The sequence below is a fragment of the Enhydra lutris genome, unplaced genomic scaffold (genome assembly GCF_002288905.1).
Source record: "Enhydra lutris kenyoni isolate GAN:26980312 unplaced genomic scaffold, ASM228890v2 scaffoldscaffold11, whole genome shotgun sequence".
Taxonomy (NCBI): Eukaryota; Metazoa; Chordata; class Mammalia; order Carnivora; family Mustelidae; genus Enhydra; species Enhydra lutris.
In genome coordinates, this window is record NW_019154095.1 from 36,503,163 (window position 1) to 36,528,884 (window position 25,722).

The window sequence follows — 25,722 nt, forward strand, 5'->3', positions numbered from 1 at the left end:
TAAACCCTTGTGAAATTACGCCCTGTTTTTCAAAGCCAAATATTGTGGGGATTTCTCTTTCCCGTGTGAGTTCCCCTTGCCTGAGCTTTCTGATGTGAGTCTGTATCTCTCCTCTCTCCACACCTGAAATGTCTCTCCCTTTTGTGGTCAGTCTCATAGGTCTATTTCTCTGGATCTAATCTCTGTCCATCATATCCTCTCTAAGATGGTCTCTTCTCTACAGTTAGATGTGAAGAATCTGTTCTGCTAGTCTTTGGGCCATTTTGGGGGTTATTTACACAGATGTGGGTGTTATCTAGTTGTATCCATGGGATGTGGTAGACTTAGAATTCTCCTACTCTGCCATTTTCCCTGGAAGTATAGTTGTGTATTTTTTACAGGTAGTCCTTACTTTATTGAAGGAGTTTTCTTCTACTCCTAATTTGTTATATATTTTATTAATAATGAAAAGGTATTCAATTTTGTCAAATTTTCTGTTTCAGTGGAGATGGTTGTGTGTTTTTTTCCCTATTATTCCTTTAATGTGGTGTAATCAATGTAATACATTGATTTTTATATGTTGAATCATTTTCATATTTCATGAATTATTCCCATGTAGTCATGATATACAATTTTAAAAAATATCTGTTGAATTCTGTTTACTTGTGTTTGGTTGAGGACATATATTAATATTCATAATTAATATTTGTTTATAACTTTCCATTATTATGGGGTCCTTAGTTCATGTTTTAGGGTAATTCTGGCCTCAGAGAATGCATCTTGGTGTGGGGCGCCTTGTTATATTTACTGGAAGAGTTTGAGAAAGATTGACTTACGTCTTCTGTAAATATTTGGTAAAATTCACCAGTGAAAGTATCTGGTCTAGGAATTTTCTTTGTTTCAAGGATTGTGATTACTGATTTAATCTCTTTATGATTTCTAGATTTAGTCAGACATTTTACTTTTTTTGTGATTCAGTGTTGGTAGATGGGGTATTCCTAAAAATTTGTTCATTTTATTAGTTTTTCTAAATATTAGTTTTTCTAAACTCTCAGTTTCAGTTTTTCATCTTACACAGCTTGTTATTTCTGTAAAATTGATAGCTGTGTTCCCAGTTTCATTTGTAATTTAATTTAATTATTTGAATATTCTTTCTTTATTTTAGTCATTCTAAGTAAATTTTTTTTTTCAATTTTGTTGGTCTTCAATTTTTTATTCTCTGTTTTTTTTTCTATTCTTTCTTTGGTTTCTGTTCTAATCTTTACTATTTTCTTCCTTCTGCTACCTTTGGGTTTATTAATTAATTTATTTATTGATGGTGTAAGTTTAAGTTGTTGATTTTAAATGTTTCATTTTAGATGTTGATTTATAGTTAAAAATGACTGTTAGCACCATTTTCCTACATCTCATAAATCTGCTGTATTGTGTTTTTGTTTTCATTTGTTTGGGAATATTTTTTAATTTCCCTTGTCTTTTGTTAACCAATTTTTTTTATTTAAAATGTGATAGTTTCCACATATTTGTCATTTTTCCAGTGTTCCTTCTGCTTTTAATTTGTAGTTTCACTTTAATCAGAAAAAAAACCTTTGTATTATCTCAAACTTCTAAATTTATTAAGACTTTTTTATGACTAAAATGTGGGCTAATATATGCAATGATGTCTATGTGCAGTTGAGACAGATGTGTATTTTGCTGTTTCAAGGAGCATTCTATGCGTCTTATTGTGTCCAATTGGTATAGTGTTGTTGTTTAAATCTTTATTTTCTTACTGATCTTCTGCCTTATTCTTTTCAAAGGTGGGGTATGAAGGCTATTATTGTAGACCTGTTTCTCACAGTAAATCTGTCTGTGTCATATATTTTGGAGTTTTGATGTTTGGTACATACAGTTTATAATCTGTATGTTTTCTGGTGAGTGGATCACTTAATCTAGAATATACTTTTATGTTTCTTGTAATGGTAGTTTAAGATTTACTTTAACAGCTATTTCCATTCCCTTTTGTTACTATTTACATGGAATATATTTTTCCATCCTTTCAGTTTCAACATATTTGGGTCATTTATCAAGTGTGTTTCCTTCAGAAAGAGTCTCTTTTAGCATATAGTTGTGCAATGTTATCCATTCTGCCAATCTATGGTATTTGATTGGGAAATTACATTAACATTAATGTAATTAGTGATAGAGAAGGACTTAGTTTGTCATTTTATTATTTGTTTTTTTTTTAAATTTCTTATAGCTTTTTTCTACCTCATATACCCTATACCACTTTCAGTTTGTTTAGTTCATGTTTTGTAGTGACACATTTTGATTCTCTTATTTTCTTTTGTGCATATTCTATAGATATTTTCTTTGTTGCTACCATGGGATTACATACAACATCCTAAAGTTATAACAATCTAATTTGAATTGATACCAAATTAACTTCAAGTACACACAAACCTCCACTCTTATACAGCCTTGCCTTCCACACTTGTATCAAAAATTATATTTTGTATCCTGTGTATCCATTAATATAAATTTATTATTATTTAATTTTATGCATTTATATTTTGAATCTCACAGAAGTTTTCAAAATTGAGTTATAAATGAAAATTAAAATAATACCAATTTTTATAATTTCACCATTTATTTTTTACCATAGATCTTTATTTCTCTATATAAATTCTAGTTACAGACCAGCAAACTTTTATTTACCCTGAAGTATTCTCTTTAGTATTTTTTTTGACAAGGTCTTAATGGTATTAAATACCTCAACTTTTAAAAATTTGTTTCTTTTTAATCTGAGAATGTATTAGTTTCCCTATCAAATTCAGGACAGTTTTGTTGGATATAGAATTCTCAGTTATTAGGGCTTTTTTTTTTTTTTTTCCATTTAGCAATTCCAACCTATCAGCAGAAGGTTTTTACTGAAGAATCTGCTGTAATCTTGTTAAGGATTCCTTGTACATGGTGATTCATTTTCACTTGCTGTTTTTAAGATTCTCTTTTTTTCACTGTCATTTGAGTTTTATTGTAATGTGTTTTGGTGTGAGTCTGTATTCATTTGTCTTATTGGAATTCAGTGGTTTCCTAAAACTTGTAGATCCATGTTATTCTTCAAACATGGGGAATTTTAAGCCATCGTTTCTTCAAATAATCTCCCTGCCCCTTTTTTTTTCTCATCTACTTCAGGGACTCCCATAATATGTATTTTGATTTGCCTGATGGTATTTCATAAGTCCTTTTGGCTTTGTTCATTTTTTCCTTGTCCTTTTTTCCTTTCTGCATCTAATACTCCAAAATTTAAAATACCCTCTCTTCAAATCACTGATTCTTCTGTCAACCAAAATTTGTTGTTGACCTGTATAGTGAATTTTTAAATTTAGTTGTTATATGTTTCAGCATCATAATTTTTGGGTTGCTATTTATAATTGCTATCTCTGTTGATATTCTTATTTTGTTCATATACAATTTTTCTGACTGACCTTCTTTCATTCTTAATCCAAATTTTTATTTAGCATTGCAGCATATTTAGTTTGATTATTTTATTTTAATTTTTTTAGAGACAGAGAGCACAAGTGGTGGGGAGGGGCAGAGGGAGAGGGAGAGAGAGAATTTTAAGCAAGCTCCACTCTGAGCTTGGAGCCCAGAGCTTTATGCAGTGCATGATGCAGAGCTTGATCTCAGAACCATGAAATTATGATCTGAACCTAAATCAAGAGTCAGATGCTTAACCAACTCAGCCGCCCAAGGACCCCTTTAATGTGGTTATTTAAAAATAACTTTCTATCACTTCATTTTCTTCCTTTGATTGGGGCATGTTTTCCTGTTTCTTTTTCTACCTTTTGATATTTGTTGAAATTGGACATTTGAAAAAACAGACACTTCTAGTGTTTACAGACTGGCTCTGTGCTGGGGCAGTTGGGTGTGCTCTGAGCCTGGGATCACTCTGAGGAGAAAGTTTGTGTTCTTCTCAGAACTTTTGTGGTTATGCATTTTTCCTAAGCCTCCCTGTGGCTTTTTCAAATTCTCATATACATGGATGCTTTCAAATGTCTATTTTTCCAAATAGTCTCATGCCAGCCTCTCCTTGGGGCTTTAGATGGTCTATTATGTGTCTTTACCCATAATGTTTTGCTCCAGGTGTCTGTCTGAAAGTCTTAGCCCCCTTGCAGCTTTCCTGAGCAGTGTTCATTGTTTCTCCCTATCTGAGATTTAAGTTAGGTGGAACAGAGACCAGTCCTTCAGGCATCTCCCAGGCAAATAATAATATTGAAAGTAAGGTTTCCTCTGATCCCTTCAATTCAAAGGAAATTATTGTGAACTCAGCAGTTTCGTCCTCCAGACCAAGACTGTGTCATGCTGGGGAAGGAGTGGGGCAAATGTGATAAAAAAATACCACACATTTTTCTACCATTTTGAATGTGTTTATTTCTTGATTGGACATTTTCTTGGTTGCTGTAGACCATTGTTTTTCTAGAGTTCCCATTGGTTATCTTAGCCAGCTTTTTTTCTTCTTCTAAAAAATATCTCCAAGGGAGAATAAGAACTTGGGACTTCTCAGTGCACCATTTTATTGATGCCACTCCCCAGATTATTTTTCAATATTTGGTAAAATCTTGTCATTTTGTCACTGGTGTAGGGTAAACATGATCATTTAAAGCCTATGTGATTAAAAAAAAATAATAAATCTTATGTGATTGGTCACTGATGACCAGTGGAGGAATACTGGCTTCAATTTTGGTTAGTTTCATAGAATCACATTGTCTCATATTTTGTGAACCTAAAAATAATTTTTACTTTGTCTCTGGTACAGCCATATTTTTTTAAAGAACATGTGTACATAATTTCTTAAAGAACATGTGTACATAATTTTTTAAAGAGCATGTATACCAGAAAATGCCTTATTTTAAGTTCTCTATACATGAAGACTTCTACAGAATCTTATTCTACCATAGTGAGAGGTATAAGAAGCTGCATCATTTTTTATCTCCAGCCAAATTTTTAAAAATCTGTTTCAATAGACTTTGGTGAAGAGCCATTGTTTTCTTTATATTATTATTATATGGAGATAAATAACTTCTGTGGTTTTGTAGCTAGCTCCCCACTTTGGAAAATGTCTTTCCCTAGCCTTTCTGCATGGTACAACTGAAGTTAAACATGTTCAAACAGATGAAAAAAACTCCATTGCATAACAGAATACTCATAATACCAACAATTTCTTCTCAACTTTTTTCTCACTGGCTCATAGAATTTATTTAATGGTTCTGAGAGTTAAGTGTACCTTCTTCTGGACAACAGCTCTACTAATTATATCTTTAACTTCTTTGTCCAAGTGCTAGTTAGATGTTAAGGCATCATTTTAACAGAACACATGTATTTTTAACTATAGCAACACTAGTCTGTATTCAGAACAGAACTTTTATACTATTACCACAACCCTTCAGAATAACCCGGCCATGTATTTATCATCGGTATATTTCCAAGTCTTAAACAGAGGTATGGGTTGCCAAAATCATCAAACACCTTTAATGATATATATTTCCATGTTTAGTAATGTTTAGCAAAATCTATTTGAGCAGATTCATTCTCTGGCTTTAACAATTAGTATATTATGGCAGTGCCTGGGTGGCTCAGTCAGTTAAACATCTGACTCTTGGTTTTGGCTCAGGACATGATCTCAGTATCATGAGATTGAACCCCACATTGGGCTCTGCACTGAGCATGGAGGTCCCTATTTTCTCCCTCTGCCCTTTCCCCCATCTATAAAATAAGCGAATAAATAAAACCTTAAAAAATTTTATAGGATGATCATATATTTTCAAGAGGAAAGCATACCAAAGAAATATTGACAATATTATTAGAAAACATTTTTACAAAAACAATATAATCAACTACATGTTCTATGGTTTACCATGTCACTCAGAGCCCTTCCATGAAGGCAACAAATTTTTAGTTTTTTTTTTTTTTTAAATATGAAGCATAGTTGAAAGAAGTGGAAAGAAATTTCGAAAAATAATTGCTATACTTTCAAGCTTTCTGCTTAGCTTTCCCTACCTCATTTGCTTGTACCACCACCAAGAGTGTTAGATAAACCAGAAATCTTGGTGTCATTGAGCTGTCTTTCTTCTCATCCTTCACATAAAATCCATAATTATAATTCAGTGTATTAAATTTCTAAACTATATCTCAAATACAACCACAGATTTTCCTTTCACCACATCCACTCAGTTTCACTCTATGATTATCGTTTTCCTGGACTACTATACCACTATAATGGTATCTTAATTTGTCTCTACATTTTCTCTTGTCCTTTCCATCCTTGTTTCCAAAACCTACTTTATCAGCTTTCCATCTTCCAATAAAATCTCTAAATACAACCAATTGTTTATAAGTTATAGGCTGACTCTCTGCTTAAGAATGTAGGGTCTCCGTTCTGTCATAACAATTTTTATCACATCACATTTGACCTTTTTGTGTATTTTATATCTTTTGTTGCGATATAAATATGATATTTTTTTGTTTACTGGTGTGTTTTCAGGGCAGGCATTTTTAGGACTCAATTATATAGTGAATTAATGATTGAATGGCTAGTCTTTGTGTAGCAGCTACACTGTTGTTAATATTTCTCAAATTTCTACACTATATTTCAATGTAGAGTAATTTTAAATATTATTTCTTTTCCTATAAGTACTTTGTCTTTCCCTCCTATTCTTTTTTTAAAAGATATTATTTGTTTATTTAGTGGGGAGGGGCAGAGAGAAAGACAGAGAGAAACTTAAGCAGACTCCATGCTGAGTGTGAAGCCTGATGCAGGGCTTGATCTCATAACTCTGAGAACAGACCTGAGCTGAAACCAAGAGTCAGACCCTTAACAAACTGTGCTAGTCAGTTTCTATTTCTATTCTTGATTTTATTTCTATTTCTTGATTTGTCATTTCTATTTCTATTCTTGATTAAGTCATGTTCAACATCCAGACTTGATGAGGAGGTTAAAACTGTTCTCACATATAAGATAAATTACCTTTATTTTTTTTAAATTTTCTTTATTTTTTCATTAAAGCATTTTTTAAAAAATTTTTAATCAGTTTTTTAATTTATTTTCAGCATAACAGTATTCATTGTTTTTGTACCACACCCAGTGCTCCATGCAATCCGTACCCTCTCTAATACCCACGACCTGGTTCCCCCAACCTCCCACCCCCCCACCTCTTCAAACCCTTCAGATTGTTTTTCAGAGTCCATAGTCTCTCATTGTTCACCTCCCCTTCCAATTTCATCCAACTCCCTTCTCCTAACTCCCCATGTCCTCCATGCTATTTGTTATGCTCCACAAATTAAGTGAAACCATATGACAATTGACTCTCTCTGCTTGACTTATTTCACTCAGCATAATCTCTTCCAGCCCCGTCCATGTTGCTACAAAAGTTGGGTATTCATCCTTTCTGATGGAGGCATAATACTCCATAGTGTATATGGACCACAACTTCCTTATCCATTCGTCCGTTGAAGGGCATCTTCGTTCTTTCCACAGTTTGGCGACCATGGCCATTGCTGCTATAAACATTGGGGTACAGATGGCCCTTCTTTTCACTACATCTGTATCTTTGGGGTAAATACCCAGTAGTGCAATTGCAGGGTCATAGGGAAGTTCTATTTTTAATTTCTTGAGGAATCTCCACACTGTTCTCCAAAGTGGCTGCACCAAGTTGCATTCCCACCAACAGTGTAAGAGGGTTCCCCTTTCTCCAGATCCCCTCCAACACATGTTGTTTCCTGTCTTGCTAATTTTGGCGATTCTAACTGGTGTAAGGTGATATCTCAATGTGGTTTTAATTTGAATCTCCCTGATGGCTAGTGATGATGAACATTTTTTCATGTGTCTGATAGCCATTAAAGCATTTTTATTACAGTATTTGTGACATATTTATCTTCACTTTTATTTATTTCATGTCCATACATTTTATCCCAGTATAAGAAGGGAGGATACTTTTGTTTTCTTTACTATCAGATAATCAGAGTCTCATCTAGTGCTGGAAACATAGTAGCACTATAAAATAATCACTTAGTGTATTAACACTTATTGCTAAATGGATGTCTCTTATGTCAGAATAATATAGAATTCTTTTAGTGAAATGACAAATACAGATATTATTTCATATGTTAATCTATTTTGGGTTATTTTCATTTTAGGTTTGTAGGAATAAAGAATGTGTAGACGCTGCATACTTGAATTATGACTGTACTCCACAAAAATGCAATGAACAAGGAGTAAGTACCAGTAATATGATGTGAGCATATAAATCATTGAGAATAATACTAGAATGTAAACACATAATAGCACATACGCACACGCGTGTGCGCGGGTACACACACACACACACACACACACACACACATTTATATACTCATAAACCACATAACAAGATTGGCCTTATTTTACCTAAGTATTATTTTTAAAATTCTACTGGAACACAAATAATTATAGCAACCTATCTCATAAGGTGATATTTCTCCTGGTTTCAGATATGCAATAATAAAAAGAACTGTCATTGTAACCCCAAATATTTACCTCCTAATTGCCAAACTACTTCTGAAAAATGGATTGGTGGGAGTATTGACAGTGGCAATTTTCAAGGTGTACTTGGTGGTCTCTCTTCTGGTAAGTATTAATAGCAAACTGAAAATATAACTAAAACTATTTTATTAAATTTAATAAAATAACATTTTATTTATTTGTCTGCCAAACTATATTTAAATTATGTATGGACATCAAATAATAAGACATATTAGCTAACTTAAGTTTTACTGTAGAGAGTAATATAACATATGTAACATACATTATAAATAAGATATATCAGTAAAGGCCCAGCCAGTAAAATAGAAATGACTTTAGTCCTTCACACAGAAGGAATTCAATATAAGGCATTAGCTAACACATAATGGCAGAGTTGAAAGCCCGTCAGAGAATCTTGAGGCAACACAGGAATCCACTACTACTTCTTAGGTCTAGAAGAAAAATGGGAAGAGGTGGTATTACTAGAACCAGAATCTGAGGCACCTTCATGACATGTAACTATGGTCAAGGATACATACTAGGATCTAAATCATAGGGAGAGGTACTGTCCAGCATGAGGTAGAGGTATAGAGTACATGCAGCCACTATGGGAGATGCTGTGGAGGCAGGAGGATAAATATCATGAATATTTCATTATTCTGACTTTCCAAATGTTATCCAGTTATTCTTATTGGCCAAATATAACTAAAGTCTGAAGTAGTTTCCTACATTTTTTTTTTTAGGTCCAAAGAGAATTGGGTTTTAGAGTAACCCAGCATATCCAACAATGCTTAGGGCCAGACTATATATGAAAACTTAAATTTAGGATAATTAAAACATATTTTGAGCACACACATATCATTTCAGTTTGACCTTAGTGATGTTATTGATCCACAAAAAGTACAGAAGTGAGATTCTGACTGGGTCTTTTAGAATACCAATTCTTGTAACTCTCATTATTGGAACACTCATCTGTTGAAAATCATCTTCCCAATTTGAAATTGGATTACACTAAGATACAAAATGCAAATTCCCCAAATTCATGACACACAAAATTAACAAAATGAACAAAACTAAATGATCATTTTAAAGTACTATATTTGGGGATGCCTGGGTGTTTCAGTTTGTTAAGTGTCTGCCTTTGACTCAGGTCATGATTGAGTACCCCATGGGTTTCCTTGCTCAGTGGGAGCCCTCTTCTCCCTCTGCCTGCTTCTCCCTCTGCTTGCCACTCCCCTTGCTTGTGCTCTCTCTCTGACAAATAAATAAATAAAATCTTAAAAATATAAATTACTACATTACTAAGAAGTTTCCTGCATGTCTTACATCTTTCTCTCTGTGTATTTTATATATATGAAAACATCTTTGTGTGTGTGCGTGCGTGCGTGTGTGTGTGTGTGTGTGTGTAATAGAAAACAATTTGATAATCAGATGGTTTTTTTATTTATATAAAAAGAATCTAAGACATTAAGGTATTAGCTTTGGAACTGAATGTTGCACAGAAGGTAGACCTCTAGGAAACTGTTGAAGACTTTTAGTATATTGTTGAAATTGTCTTGAGAAGACTGTTGGTGAGCAATCCAAAGACAGCTTAAAAACATGTTATTAGATGTTGGAGAAATAGAGACCTTTAGTATGAAGTGGTAAATTGTTTGTCATCACTGCTGCCTGTGGTAATGTGGAAAGTAGAATTCACTGGTTCTGGTCAGCAAGATTTCCAGGGAGATTGTAAAGATTTCCAGAATGTGATTTAAGTAACTTATGATAAAACATTAGAAGACAGTAATAATTGATGAAAAATACTTCAATTTTCAAGTACAATGTAGATCAAACACAAAGACATGATTTGGGGGTTTTTTTGGTTTCATTTGGATTTAGTTTGAAAATGGAACATTCTTATCCCTGGACTCTGTTCCAACAAAACATTCTTATTGTAAGAAATGGCTAAAAACTAAATTTGAGATATTGAAAAATAAAATTTGACCTCAAAAATTAAATCAAGCACGTGACTGTAAGACCCTTTTAAAAATTATTTATTTTTTCTATTTATTAATATTTATATATTTTTAAAAATTTTTATTTATTTGTCAGAGAGAGAGAAAGAAAACACAATCAGGGGGAGCTGCAGGCAGAGAGAGAAGCAGGCTTCCTGCTGAGCAAGGAGCCTGATGTGGGACTAAATCCCAGTACCCTGGGATCATAAACTGAGCTGAAGGCAGATACTTGACTGACTGAGAGACCCAGGTGTCCCTATAAGACGTCTCCCCCCACTTTTTTTTAAACCTCAGGAAGGTAGTAATGCATTTTATACATCTTAATCTATGCAAAGGGTCTTCCAAGTGATGTAGTAGAATGCTTCTAAAAACTGTCAAAGAATAAGACTATGAAGAATCTTAAATCAGTTATCCCATAGCAGTCTCACCAAGGTTCTATGCAGAAAAAGGCTTATCTCAAAAGGATTTGTGGACATGGCCTTTGGTTAATGGGGTATATTTTTTATTTGACATACAAGAAACCCACACATTTTAAAGGATTTATATCAACTCAAAAAGTGATCAAAATTGTATATAAGCTATTTGAGTATCAATTAGGTATGGGCAAGAAACAAGGCTGATAAAGCCATTCAGTTGTTAAAAAATGGCTATTCCTTTTGGAAAAGGAATTATAAATCAAAGGATATAACTAAGACACCAGAATTAAAACTTCTTTGATCTGTGGGCTTATAATTTTTAAATGTAACTACCAACAGAATTAAACACTCCTCTCCCTCCACACATTGGTATAGATGGTTTCACAGGTCAAATCCAGCAAATTTTTGCAAGGAAGAAATATCATTTTAAAAATTGGTAGGGGGTCAACTGGGTGGCTCAGTTGGTTAAGCTTCTGCCTTTGACTCAGGTTGTGGTCTCAGAGTCCTAGGATCACTTGCATAGGGCTCCCTGCTCAATGGAAAGTCTGCTTCTCTCTCTCCCTCTGCTCCCCTCCCACCCACTTATTCTCTCTCTCTCTCTCTCTCTCTCAAGTAATTAAAGTCTTTAAAAAATAAGAAAAAAATAAAAAAACAAGTAAAGGGACTTCTTCACCTAATTGTATGAGGAAAATATAACCCAGTATCAAATCCATACAAGGAAGTTAACACAGAGAAATTACAGAACAATATCTTTCATAAACATAGATGTAAACATTCCTAACAAAATATTAGCTCATCTTCTATACCTATCTATATTAAAAGAATAGTAATCCAAATTAGTTGGACTTTTTCTAAGATAAAGAAATGCAAGTCTCCTTAATCATTAGAAAGTCAATCAGTGCAACCAAATCAACAAAATTATTTTTAAAAAGTACATGACTTTCTCACTTGTTACATAAAAATCATTTAACAAAAAATTCAACACCTGTTTATGAATTTTTTAAAGCAAAAAACAGAAGTAAACTTGATTACTCTGGTAAAAAATTAAAAGGAAACATAGTGGGGTGCCTGGGTGGCTCAGTGGGTTAAGCCTCTGCCTTCGGCTCAGGTCATGGTCTCAGGGTCCTGGGATCAAGCCCCGCATCAGGCTCTCTGCTTGGCGGGGAGTCTGCTTCCTCCCTCTCTCTGCCTGTCTCTCTGCCTACTTGTGATCTCTGTCTGTCAAATGAATAAAATCTTAAAAAAAAATAAAAATAAAAGGAAACATAGCTAATATAGCTTGTGATGAAATACACTGTTTTTTCAAAAAAAAAAAGTTGAAGATGAGGAAACAAATTATGTTCTCCCTATGCCTATTCAACATTTTCCCATAAATCCTAGCCAGTGCAATAACAAAAAAGAAGAAATCAGGAGCATAAAGAGTATTAGAAAGGATGAAATGAGACTAAGATGTTTTAAAGTACATAGAAAATCCCAAGGAATCTGCAAAACACTTTTAGAAATAATATCTTTTGAAAGGTCAAAGGAAATTTTCAGTCAATAATATCCAAGATATATAAAGAACTTATCAAACTCAACACACAAATGCCAAATAATCCAGTTCAGAAATAGGCAGAAGACACAAATAGACATTTTTTCCAAAGAAGACATACAGTTGGCCAACAGACATATGAAAATATGCTCCATATCACTTATCATCAGGGAAATACAAATCAAATTACAATGAGATATCACATCACACCTGTCAGAATGTCTAAAAGTGGCAACACAGGAAACAACAGATGGTGAGAATGTGGAGAAAGGGAAACCCTTTTACACTGTTGGTGGGGTTGCAAATTGGTGCAGCCACTCTGGAAAACAGTATGGAGTTTCCTCAAAAATTGCAAATTAGAACTACCCTATGACCCAGAATTGCACTACTAGGTATTTACCCAAAGGTCACAAACAGTGATTTGAAGAGACACATGGATCCTGATATTTATAGCAGTATTATCTACAAAAATATTTATAATTATCTACAAAAATTATGGAAAGAACCCTAGTGTCCATCAATTGATAAATGAGTAAAGAAGATGTGAGATTAGATAGATAGATGATAGATAGATAAGATAGATGATAGATGATAGAAGATAGATATAGATAGAAGATGTGAGATTAGGTAGATAGATAGATGATAGCTAGCTAGCTAGATATAGATGATAGATATAGATAGATAAATAATGAAATATTACTCAGTCTTAAAAAAGAATGAAATTTGCCATTTGCAATGATGTGGATGGAGGATGGAACTAGAGTGTGAAAAGCTAAGTGAAATAAATTAGAGAAAGACAAATACCATATGATTTTACTCATATGTGGAATTTAAGAAACAAAACAGATGAATACAGGGGAAAGGGGGGAAATAAAAGGAAAACCCTAAGAGACTTTTTAAAAGAGATTCTTAATTATAGAGAATAAAAATGAAGGTTACTAGAGGGAAGGTGGGCAGAGGATGGTTTAAATGGGTTATGGGTACTAAGGATGGCACTTGTGTTGAGCACTGGGTATTATATATAATTGACAAATCACTAAATTCTACTTCTGAAGCCACTATTATGCTATATGTTAACTAATTAGACTTTATTTTTTAAAGACTTTAAAAAAATATTTTATTTATTTATTTGACAGAGAGAGAGAGAGACCACAAGCAAACAGAGGCAGGCAGAGGGAGAGGGGGAAGCAGGCTCCCTGCTGAGCAGAGAGCCCGATATGGGGCTCCATCCCAGGACCCTGAGTTCATGACCTGAGCTTAAGGCAGAGGCTTAACCCACTGAGCCACCTAGGCACACCAACTAACAAGACTTTATTTTTTTTTTTTTAAAGATTTTATTTATTTATTTGTCAGAGAGAGAGAGGGAGAGAGAGCGAGCACAGGCAGACAGAATGGCAGGCAGAGGCAGAGGGAGAAGCAGGCTCCCTGATGAGCAAGGAGCCCGATGTGGGACTCGATCCCAGGACGCTGGGATCATGACCTGAGCCGAAGGCAGCTGCTTAACCAACTGAGCCACCCAGGCGTCCCAACTAACAAGACTTTAAATAAAAACTTGAAACAAAGAAAAACAAAAGTCAGTAGTATTACTATATAATAGCAGCAGTAAATGGAAATCAACTTAAAATTAGTACCATTTACAATACTATTAAAATATAAATTTTAGGGATAAATTTAACAAAGGATGTCTAATACCTTTACACTGAAACTAAAACAGAAATGCAAACATGTTAAATGAAACAAAATAAGTGGAGAAATATGTCATGTTTATCTATTGGAAGATTTACTATTGCTAAGATGTCAATTCTAATAAAATTTATAGATTAAAAAACCCAATCATAAAACCATGCAACTTTTTATATATTAACAACTTGATTCTAAAATATTTGCAAAAAGTGTCAGAATAGCAAAAAAAAAAAAAAAAAAAATCCCAGAAAAAGAACAAGAGGGACATCTTTGTCCATTTGGCTTATATTGCATTTACTTTATTATATAGTATGTATGTATATAGATTATATATAGATTATATATATAAATTGTATATTATAGATTATATTTAGTGTGACATTGATAATTATATCTATTGCTTTATGGTTAATCAGTTTTTCAAGGAAAATATAGGTAGTTCAATGAAGGAGGAAATCAGTTCAAAACATTGTACTTTAAGAATTAAATCTCCAAATAAGATCGAATGACACTTAAAATTTCAACTTACTTAACAGTTTCTAAGAAGTAATCATAAATCTGAACATATAAATGAAAACTATATATCTTCTTGAAAGAAGCAGAGAAATGTCCATATGACCTTAGAATAAGCAATAATTTCTTAGATAAGACATGAAAATACATATCAATACAAGAAATGAAAGGCAATTTGGACCTCATGAAAATGTTATAACATGTACAGTATTTACTAAAAATAGGGTATTGAGAAAAAGTGTTCTTTACACAGGTCACACTTTCTTTTCATCTATATTATCAAACTGTTCTGAAAAGAAACTGAAATAAAAAGTTCTTAATAATGAAGCAAAGGAATATTATGGAAGTTAGAAATATTTTGGAGGGCAATTATGCTGTCAACTTATCTACTTTATTTAAAAACATGTTAATTATAAAATTATAAAAGAGTTAAAATTTCGTATGTTAATAGTCATATTAAAATAAAGAAATGTCTTTATTATATTCCTAGTAATTGCTTTTAAATCACTGATGTTTTCTCTCCTAGAAAGAAGCTACATTGAGGATATTTACCATCCCAAACCTACCAGATGGCCATTTTTCTTACTTATTCCCTTTTTCATTATTCTCTGTGTACTGATTATCACACTGCTAAAAGTTTATTTCCAAAGGAAAAAATGGAAGACTGAGGAGTATACAAGTGATGAGTATATTGATTTCATATTTCATATGATTTCATATTTATTACTTTTATAATTTGTTGGCATATATATGACTTATTAATAAATAACATCATCATGATGTAATTAATAACTCAAAATTAAAGAGAAAAATTTAAATTTGTATTTATATGAAAATATAATAATATATTAATAATTAGTACAATGGATGACAAACAGAATTTTTCCAAAAGTCGGCAATTTTAATCTTATAACTAATTCTGTTTGGGTAAAATTAAGTGGAAATGATTTTTAGTTAATGTTTACCTCCATTTACTTTTGATCTTAACTATTAAATATATATATAAGCATTATTACTTTATTCTTTAATATTTATATATTTCAAAGTATTTTATGAATATATTTTTTTAAATTTGTATTTGTTTATTTGACAGAGAGAGAGAGAACAAGTAGGCAGAGAGGCAGGCAGAAAGAGAGGAGGAAGCAGGCTCCCTGCTGAGCAGATGACCCAGGACCCTGAGATCATGACCTGAGCCGAAGGCAGAGGCTTTAACCCACTGAGCTATCCAGGCACCCCTCTTATGAATATCTTATTAAAAGAAAGCAGAAATCTTAAAAAATAGTCTTTCAGGAAGTTAAGTAGATTGAGAGGCAACTAGAGATAGAAAAATTTAAAAATCAATAAATAATAGATTGAAAAATCTAGTTTGTAGTCAAAGCTAACCTTCTGAAAAAATAGAACAAATAGTTTTTCATTAGTTTTCGTTAAAAGAACTTAGAAATATCTGAAAATTTGCTTCAAAATAAAAATAATATTAAAATCAGCTTACCTCAGGGAAATTGCTACAAAATAATTTTTGTCTTTGAATTTTATATCTGTGCTATTCATTTTATTTAATATAAGTAAATTTTATTAAAATATTAAAGTTGATAAGATAATACCAAAAGGGAATACATTTCATAGAAATGTTTTGATAAATTTATGTAAAATTGCTGAAATAATGTGTGTGAAATAGTTAACATAATTCAACATTAAAGGAATATTCATATGTTGGATGACTGTATTATGGAAAAACTGATAACATATCTTTGAGGGGAAAAGCTAGTAAAATTAGTAGTAATAAATATGGCAGAAGATGAATCATGAGAAAGCTTAAGGCTATTTAGCTACATTTTACAAATATTGAAATTATGAAATTATTTTTAGGTAAACTTGTATTACTGTTTTTTCTCATGTTAGGATTATTAGTTGAGAGGTGTTCTCAGTGGCAAGATATTCTCAAGTAGTAGCTGGTCTCAGAGTATCAGATCCTAAATAGGATTTCAAAGCTGTTTCAATATTGATGGTGTATACAGAGTTTTGTAGAACAAAGAAAATATAATTTTAAATGATCATATTTATTTTGAAACATATAGGCAACTTGAAAGTGAGAGTGAACCTAAAGAGTAACCAGGAAAACAGAATCCATCATATCACAGTGAGTATAAAATAGTTTAGGGGTTGAGACAGAAATAGAGAAAATTTAATGTATCAGATAAATGTAAATAATGTAAATATATATTAATGATGATAGTCATATAGCTACATATAATAAAATTGAATTGGAAAATATTTTTCAATATTGAAAACTAGATCATAGGCACAGTAAACTATAAATGACTTTTTAATTTGCCATTTAAAAACTTCTTTGCGCTATGATCTTTTAAATTTTTTCTAATAATATCTAATCTTTTAGCATTTGTGTGTTCAGAAGTTGGTTATGAATAAATCGCATGATAGAACTCTATCTTATAATTAGGGTAACCTCATGCTCTTTGTTGAATTGTCATTTTTAACTTAATTGGTTAAACAGGTAACTTTTCCCCTTTTATTTATTCTTCCAGAGTAATTATCTTCAATGGACAGGAAAAACGGAAAAACAAAAACAAAACTACATGCAAGCCCTGATTATCTGGGATTCAAAAACCTGCATATTATAGTTATGATAGACAAGAACATATAGATGTTTTTTAATATAAATATAATATACATTTATGTTTATATATAAAATTCCTCAAATGACTTATTTGTAAGAAATGCATACTTATGAGTTTTTATATTACATATTTCTTATTTTTAAAGTTATCTCATACTAATCATTAGTATGCACTAACTCTGTTATTAGTAGGAATGTGATACAGTTGATAACATAATAAATCTAATACCATGACTAAAGCTCACTGTTATATTTTAAATTGCAGTGCTATGTAGTTATGTTATAGTCAGGTCTGTTACCAATCAAAAAACAATGATCCTACAAATTGGAAAAAATTCTCAATTTTATGCTGCCTGAAAAAGACACAACTCAGTTATATAAAGGTTCAAGGTAAAGTATGGGAAGATATATACCACGAAACTTTACACAAAAGGAAGCCTGGTAGACTTTAACACTGAAAACATTCATAGAGATAAAAAATATATCATAACACAAAGGGATATTCTTCTTTTTTAAAAGATTTTATTTCTTTATTTGAGAGAGAAAGATAGAGCATGGAGGGGAGGGCAGAAGAAGAGGGAGAAGCAGACCCCCTGCTAAGCATGGAACCTGACATGGAACTCAGTTCCAGGACCATGGGATCATGACCCAAGCCAAAGGCAGATGCTTAACTGACTGAACAACCTAGATACCCACAAAGGGTTATTCTTAAAAGGAAATTACAATAATACAAATGCATTGGTCAGGGTACTCCAGAGAAGCAGAACCAAAAGGATATCAGTGCTTGAGAGATGATAGAGGTGATATAGGTGATAGATGATAGATAGATGATGATTGATAGGTAGATGATAGATGATAACAGGTAGATAAATAGATAAATAAAGAAGATTTGTTATAGAAATTGGTTCATATGTTTATGGGGGCCAAGAAGTCCCATGATCTGCCATATGGATGCTAGAGAACCAGGAAAGCTGGTGGTATAACTTAGTATGGATCTAAAACCCTGAGACATGGAAAGCCAATGGTGTAAGTTAAGGTCTGAGTTCAAAACCTGAGAACCAGGAGTGCCAATGGGTGTCCAAGGGCAGAAGAAGGTGGATGTCTTAGCTCAAGCAAAGAGCAGCTTCACCTTTATTCCAACTTTTTTTTTCTTTCTTTCTCTCTCTCTCTCTCTTTCTTTTTTCTTTTTTTTTTTTTTTTCCCTATTCTGGTCCTCAACAGGTGGTAATGCCTATTTCCATTGGTTTTCCTTCCATTTCTATTTTTTGGAATAGTTTGAGAAGAATTGGTATTGATTCTTCCTTAAATATTTGGTAGAGATCCCCTGAGGAGCTGCCTGGCCTTGGAATTTTGTTTGTTGGGAGATTTTGAATATTAATTCAATTTCATTGCTCGTTATCCATCTGTTCAAGTTTTCTTCTTGTTTGAGTTTTGATAGTTTGTATATTTCTAGGAATTTATCCATTTCTTCCAAATCATCCAATTTTTTGGCATAAAATTTCTCATAATATTCTTAGAATTGTTTACATTTCTGTTGTGTTGGTTAATTTTCTTCTTTGTGACTTTATTTATTTAGGTCCTCTCTTTCTCTCTCTCTCTCTTTTGATAAGTCTGGTTAGGGGTTTATAAGTTTTATTAATTTTTTCAAAGAACCAGCTCCCAGTTTCACTGTTATCTTCTACTGGGTGTTTTGTTTTGTTTTGTTTTGCTTTGTTTCTATGTCATTTATTCCTGCTCTGATCCTTATTCTTTTCTTCTACTGGCTGTAGGCCCCATTTGTTGTTGTTCTCGGTCATCTAGGTGTAAAGTTTTGTTGCTTACTTGAAATTTTTCTTGCATCTTGATGTCGGCCTGTATTGCTATATACTTCCCTATGATGACTGCTTTTGCTGTATCACAGAGGTTGTGGACCATCATGCTTTCATTATCATTTATCTCCAAGATTTTTTAAAATTTATTCTTTAGTAGAATGTTCTTTAACCTCCATGTATTTGGGGTATTTCTAAATTTTTCTTGTGGTTGACTTGAAGTTGTATAGTGTTGTTGTTGGAAAATATGTATGGCATTATCTCAATCCTTTTATATTTATTAAGGACTGATTTGTGACCTAGTATGTAAGATCTGTACTGTGAAAACTATAAAACATTGATGAAAGAAATTGAAGATGACGCTAAGAAATTAAAAACTATTCTCTGCTCATGGATTGAAAAAACAAATATTGTTAAAATGTGTATATTACCCTAAGTAATCTATGCATTTAATGCCATCCCTATAAAAATACCAACAGCATTTTTCACAGAGCTAGATCAGACAATCTTTTTAAAAAATATTATATTTGTATATTTGAGAGAGAGAACATAAGAGAGAGCAGAGAACACAAGTAGACAGAACAGTAGGCAGTGGGAGAAAGAGAAGTAGACTCCCCACTTAGTAGGGGAGCCTGATGCAGGGCTCAATCCCAAGACCCTGAGATCATGACCTGAGTCAAAGGAAGCTGCTTAACCAGTTGAACCACCAGGCACACCTAGGTCAGACAATCTTAAAATTTGTATGTAATTACAAAAGACCCTGAATAGCCAAAGCAACATTGAAAATAAAAGTAATGCTTGGAGGCATCACAATTCCAGATTTCAAGTAATATTACAAAGTTATAGTGATCCAAACTGTATGGTGCTGGCATAAAAATGAACATATAAATCAATGGAACAGAATAGAAAATCCAGAAATGAACCCACACTATATACTAATATTTCACAATGAAGGAAGGAATATCCAGTGAGACAAAGAAAGTCTCTTCAACAAATTGTGTTAGGAAAATTGGACAGTGACATGCAAAAGAATGAAACTGGACCACTTTCTTACACCATTCACAAAAGTAAATTCAAAATGGGTGAACAACCTGTGATACATGAAACCATTAAATCTTAGAGGAGAACACAGGCGACAAGTTCTTTGACATACACTGTAACAACTTCTATGTATGTCCTGAAACAAGGGAAACATAAGAAAAATAAACTATTGGAACTTCACCAAAATAAAAAGCTGCTGTACAGTGAAGGAAATGATCAACAACACTATAAGTTAACCTACATAATTGAAGAAAATATTTGTAAATGACTTACTTATCTTATAAAGGGTTACATCTAAAAAATACAAAGAACTTATCAAACTCAACACCCAAAATGAATAATACAATGAAAAAATGGGCAAAGACATGAATATTTTTCCCAAGAAGATATACAGATGTCCAACAGACACATGAAGAGATGTTCAACATCACTGATCATCAGGGAAATACAAATCAAAATTACAATGGAAAATCAACTTACACTTGTCAGACTGGCTAACATTAATGACACAAGAAAGGACAGAGATGTTCGTGAGGATGCAGAGAAAGGGGGACCTTCTTACAATTGTTGTTGTTACAATTGTTGGTGGGAATGCCACTCTGGAAAACAGTATGGAGTTTCCTCAAAAAGTTAAAAATAGAGCTACCTTACAATCCAACAATTGCATTACTAGGTATTTACTAAAAGGGTGCAAAAATACTGATTCAAAGGGATATATACGTCCCAATGTTTGCAGTGGCATTATCAACAATAGCCAATAAATGGAAAGAGCCCAAATGTTCATCAAGTGATAAATGAATAAAGCGTTGTATATACATAACACTGGAATATTATTCAGCCATAAAACAATGCAATCTTGCCATTTGCAATGATGTGGATGGAGGTAGAGAGTATCATGTTAAGCAAAAAAGTCAGAGAAAGACAAATACCATATAATTTCCCTTATATGTAGAATTTAAGAAAGAAAACATATGAGCACAGAGGAAACAAAGAGAGGGGACACTTCAGTGGCTCAGTTAAGCATCCAAATTTTGATTTCAGCTCAGATCATGGTCTCTGGGTGGTGAAGTTGAGCCTCGTGTCAGACTTAATGCTGAGCATAGTGCCTGCTTAAGATTCTCTCCTCCTGCCTCTGTCCCTCTCCTCTCACTTGAGTGGTCTTTCTAGTTAACAAATAAATAAATATATATTTTTAAGAAAGGCCAATACAGACTCTTAACTATAGAGAACAAACTGATGGTAAATAGAGGAGAGGTGGGTGGGGGAATGAATTAAATGGGTGATGGGTACTAAGGGTTATACTTGTGAGGACACCTGGGTGTTCCATGTTAAGTGAAGAATCACTAAATTCTACACCTGAAACTAATACTAACAGTGTATGTGAGCCAACTGGAATTTAAATTAAAACTTACAAACATTATTGAAGAAAGCTTATTGACTCACAAACATTAAAACATTTTCTTCTTTTTTTTTTTTAAGATTTTTATTTACTTTTGTGAGAGAGAGTGAGCATGAATGGGGGATAGGAGCAGAGGGAGAAGCAGACTCCTCACTGAGCAGGGAGACCTATGTGGGACTTGATCTCAGGACCCTGGGATCATGCCCTTAGCCAAAGGCAGATGCTTAACTGACTAAGCTATCCAGTCACCTTAAAACTTTTTTCTAGTGTCACTCCTGTGTATCTCTAAACTAAACTAAACTAAACTAAACTAAAGCCATTACTCTCAGGAGAATACATAACTGGCCTTTCTAACATAGAAAAGAAGGACGAGACTTTGACAAAATGCCAAGACAGAGGAATTCTTTCAAAATGAAAGAATAAGATAAGTTTATGGCCAGATATCTAGGCACAACAGATAAGAGTAGTATGCCTGACAGAGAATGTAAAGCAACAATCATAAAGATATTCACTGGGCTTGAGAAAAGAATGGAAGACACCAGGGAGAATCTTACCACATAATTTAAAAAAAGTCAGAAATGAAGAATGCAATAATTGAGATTTAAAACAGGCTTGATGCAATGAACAATTGTCTGGAAAAAGCAGAGGAATGAATTAGTGATATAGAAGAGAAAATAATGGAAAATAAGCTGAACGAAAGGAAGAAGGAAGAAATGTGGAACACAAGAACAAACTTAGGGGAACTCTGTGACTCCATCAAACATAATATTCATATTATAAAAGTCCCAGAAGAAGAGGAGAGAAAAGGAGGCAGAAAATTTGAAGAAATAAGAGCTAAAAAAATTCCCTAATCCGGGGAAGGAAATAGACATCCAGACCCAAGAGGCACAAAGAACTATCAAAATCAACAAAAGCAGGCCAATATCAACACATACTGTAATTGCATTTGCAAAATACAATTATAAAGAAAAAAAATCATGAAAGTGGCAAAAGAAGTCCTTTACTTACAAGGGAAAACTCATGAAAGGCTAACTGTGGATTTCTCAACAGAAAGTTGGCTCAAGCCCAGTTACCATGTAAGACGATATATTGAAAGTGCTGAATGGGAAAAATGTGCATCCATGGATACTCTATTTAGCAAGGTTATCATTCAGAATAGAAAAAGAGATAGTTTCCCACACAAACAAAATTTATAGAGGTTCCTGAACAGTAAGCCAGCCACACAAGGGTCTAATTCCATTCATTTGTATATGGATATTGTTTTTCCGCACCATTTGTTGAAAAGATTGTCTTTTCTCCATTGAATAGTCTTGCCACCTTTCTCAATAATAATTTGACCATATATGTGAGGGTTTATATGTGAGGGTTTATATCTGGGCTCTATTTTCATCCATTGGTATACATGTCTGTCAATACCATTCTTCTTCTGTAGATTTTTAGTTAGTTTTGAAATCAAGAAGTGTGGGTCCTCCAATTTTTCTCATCTTTTTAAAGGTTGTTTTGGCTATTTGAATTTTAGGATATATTTTCCCATGTCTCAAAAAATGTCATGCCGATTTTGACGGAAGTTGCATGAATCTGTAGACTTCTGTGGGTAGTATTTGCATCTATTAAGTTGACTAATCCACGAACATGGGAGTCTATTTATATCTTCTTTAAACTTCTTTAAACAAAGTTTTCTAGTTTTAATTATAGTTTTTTCATCTTCTTGGTTGTTTATTCATGAGTATTTCATTCTTTTTGATATTATTGGAAATGGAATTGTTTTCTTTTTTGGACTTGTCATTGTTAAGTGTATGGAAATGTAATTGATATTTTGGTATTGATTTGTATCCTGTTTTGCTGAATTTATTAGGTCTAACAATTTTGGGGGACATCTTTAGGATTTTGTATGTATTAGATGGTATCATCTGTGAATAGAGATAATTTTTTTGCAATTTGGATCGCTAATTTAATTTTCTTGCCTAATTGCTTTGGCTAGAATTTCTAGGATTTTGTTGAAAAGAAGTGGCAAAATGGGCATCCTTGTCTTTTTCCTGATTTTAGGGGAAATGTTTTCAATCTCTTACCATTGAGCATAATGTTAGCTATAGGTTTTCATATACATCCTTTATTATTTTGAGGTAGTATCATTCTGTTCTTACCTTGTTGTTTTTGTCATGAATGGGTGTGCTTTTTGTCAAATGCTTTTTCCACATCATTGATGTGAACATGTGGTTCTTTATTAGTGTGGTGTGCTGCATTGATTCCATTTCTGCATATAAACAAAATATACAAACTATTTTATATTACTGAATTTTATAACTATATTTGCTACAAACTGTATATGAAACAAACCAATGAAATATTTTCGGTATCCTTCCTTTATTGCTTGAGAATAAAAATGTATAATTTGCCTTCCACATCCTGGATATCATGTAATAGTTTCTTCATGTACCATTCCTCAAAGCCCAAATCTGTTTCAACAACAAAATATATCTGTACCTTATTGGTTATAACAGAAATATAAAAAAATAAATTCTTTGCCTTTCAAAAGTCCCAGGTAGCAAAGCCCAGATATAAGGGCGGGTCAGGCCAGGTGGAAATTGCTAAGTAATCCATAAAATACTTTTTAAAGTCTCACAATACTTATATGCTAGGTTCTATTTTACCCATTTTATAATTAAGGGAATTAAAGATAGATGTTAAGTTTATTTTGACACATATCTAGTAAGTGATGGAGATCTGGAAGCATCAGTTCCTTTAACTCATTTCAGCTTTTTCACCAGTATTATATACACTTATCCATTTCAGTACCCAGATATCTTTTGCTAACCTTTCTAATTAATATTAAAAACTTATATGTAAAATCTCTCAAGCTTTCAACTAAACATATAACCTGCAAAAAAAAAAAAATCTGGTTTATATTTTACCTTTCATTGATTGATTTTTTTTTTAAAGATTAAAAAAAAATTTTTTGTTGTTAAGTAATTACTACACCCAAGGTGGGGCTCAAACTTGCAACCTCATGATTGAGAGTTGCATGCTCTTCTGACTGAGCCAATCAGGTGCCCCTATATTTCACCTTTTAAAACTTATCCACTTCAAATTTATATTAAACAATGTTACAGAATAGTTAATAATTACTCAAGTATTCTGTATTTGCAAATTTGCCTACTTGCTAGGATTTATTACCCCCAAATCAATATTCATAGATCTCACTTGGTCATTTGAATTAATGTCCAAGGTGAAAAAAAATTCAGTGACTCTAAGGTTCACATTCTCTGCTGAGGTTGAACAAATGATACTCTGCCTTGTTATTTCAGTTCTTATACAGAGAGTATAAAAAAGGTAGGGAGAAATGCACTGTATTGCAAGATCACATCGAGGGGCCATTGGAGAGTGTTTGAATCTCAACTCTGGCATCTATTAGTGGGGTGGCCCCATGCAAATCACTTTGCACTTCTGAACCTCCTTTGCTTCTTTGTAAATTAGAGAAAAATAAAATCTCCAAAGGATGGGTAGCTTTTAGAATTTCAGATTATATATATGATTATATACATGAGATATATACCTATGATTCAGCAGTGATTCAGTAGGAGCTAATTCAGTGTGGTGGGTGTTTATGAAACATAGCTACCACAATCATCAAATGTATTAGTATGATTGCACTTGTATAAGAATATTTAAATTCAGGGGCACCTGGGTGGCTCAGTGGGTTAAATCCTCTGCCTTTGGCTCAGGTCATGATCTCAGGGTCCTGGGATAGAGCCCCGCATTGGGCTCTCTGCTTAGCAGGGAGCCTGCTTCCCTTCCTCTCTGCCTGCCTCTCTGCCTACTTGTGATCCCTGTCAGTCAAATAAATAAATAAAAATCTTTAAAAAATATTTAAATTCATAATTTAATAGATAAAAGGCCAGTAAGTTGTATAGCCCTTTTGTGAGATAGAATTATGCTTATATATTACTTGAATAGTTTTTGAAAATTAAATATCAAAATATAAATGCTCTCATTCAAATATCAAAGCTCTTTAACAAAGTAAATATGAACATAATTTTATGAATGATTACGTATGAATTGATTTGTCCCATATAGTCCAAAGAATAGAAAGTACAGAAATACAAATAATGATTTCTTATTGCATGCATTTTTTTAGAAAGATTTTATTTATTTGACAGAGAGATCACAAGTAGGCAGAGAGGCAGGCA

General features: G+C 32.9%; 1 protein-coding gene across 1 annotated transcript in view; it reads left to right on the top strand.

Annotated features, from left to right (window-relative positions):
* The window catches only part of LOC111144611 (ADAM metallopeptidase domain 2), a 147,147-nt gene extending 129,856 nt beyond the window's left edge, over nt 1-17,291 (top strand). The window contains exons 17-21 of the mRNA XM_022498995.1: nt 8,152-8,229; nt 8,485-8,620; nt 15,179-15,331; nt 16,728-16,789; nt 17,196-17,291. Of these exons, the coding sequence (XP_022354703.1) occupies nt 8,152-8,229; nt 8,485-8,620; nt 15,179-15,331; nt 16,728-16,789; nt 17,196-17,291 (525 nt within the window). The remainder of the gene's footprint in view (nt 1-8,151; nt 8,230-8,484; nt 8,621-15,178; nt 15,332-16,727; nt 16,790-17,195) is intronic.
* The last annotated feature ends 8,431 nt before the right edge of the window (nt 17,292-25,722 follow it).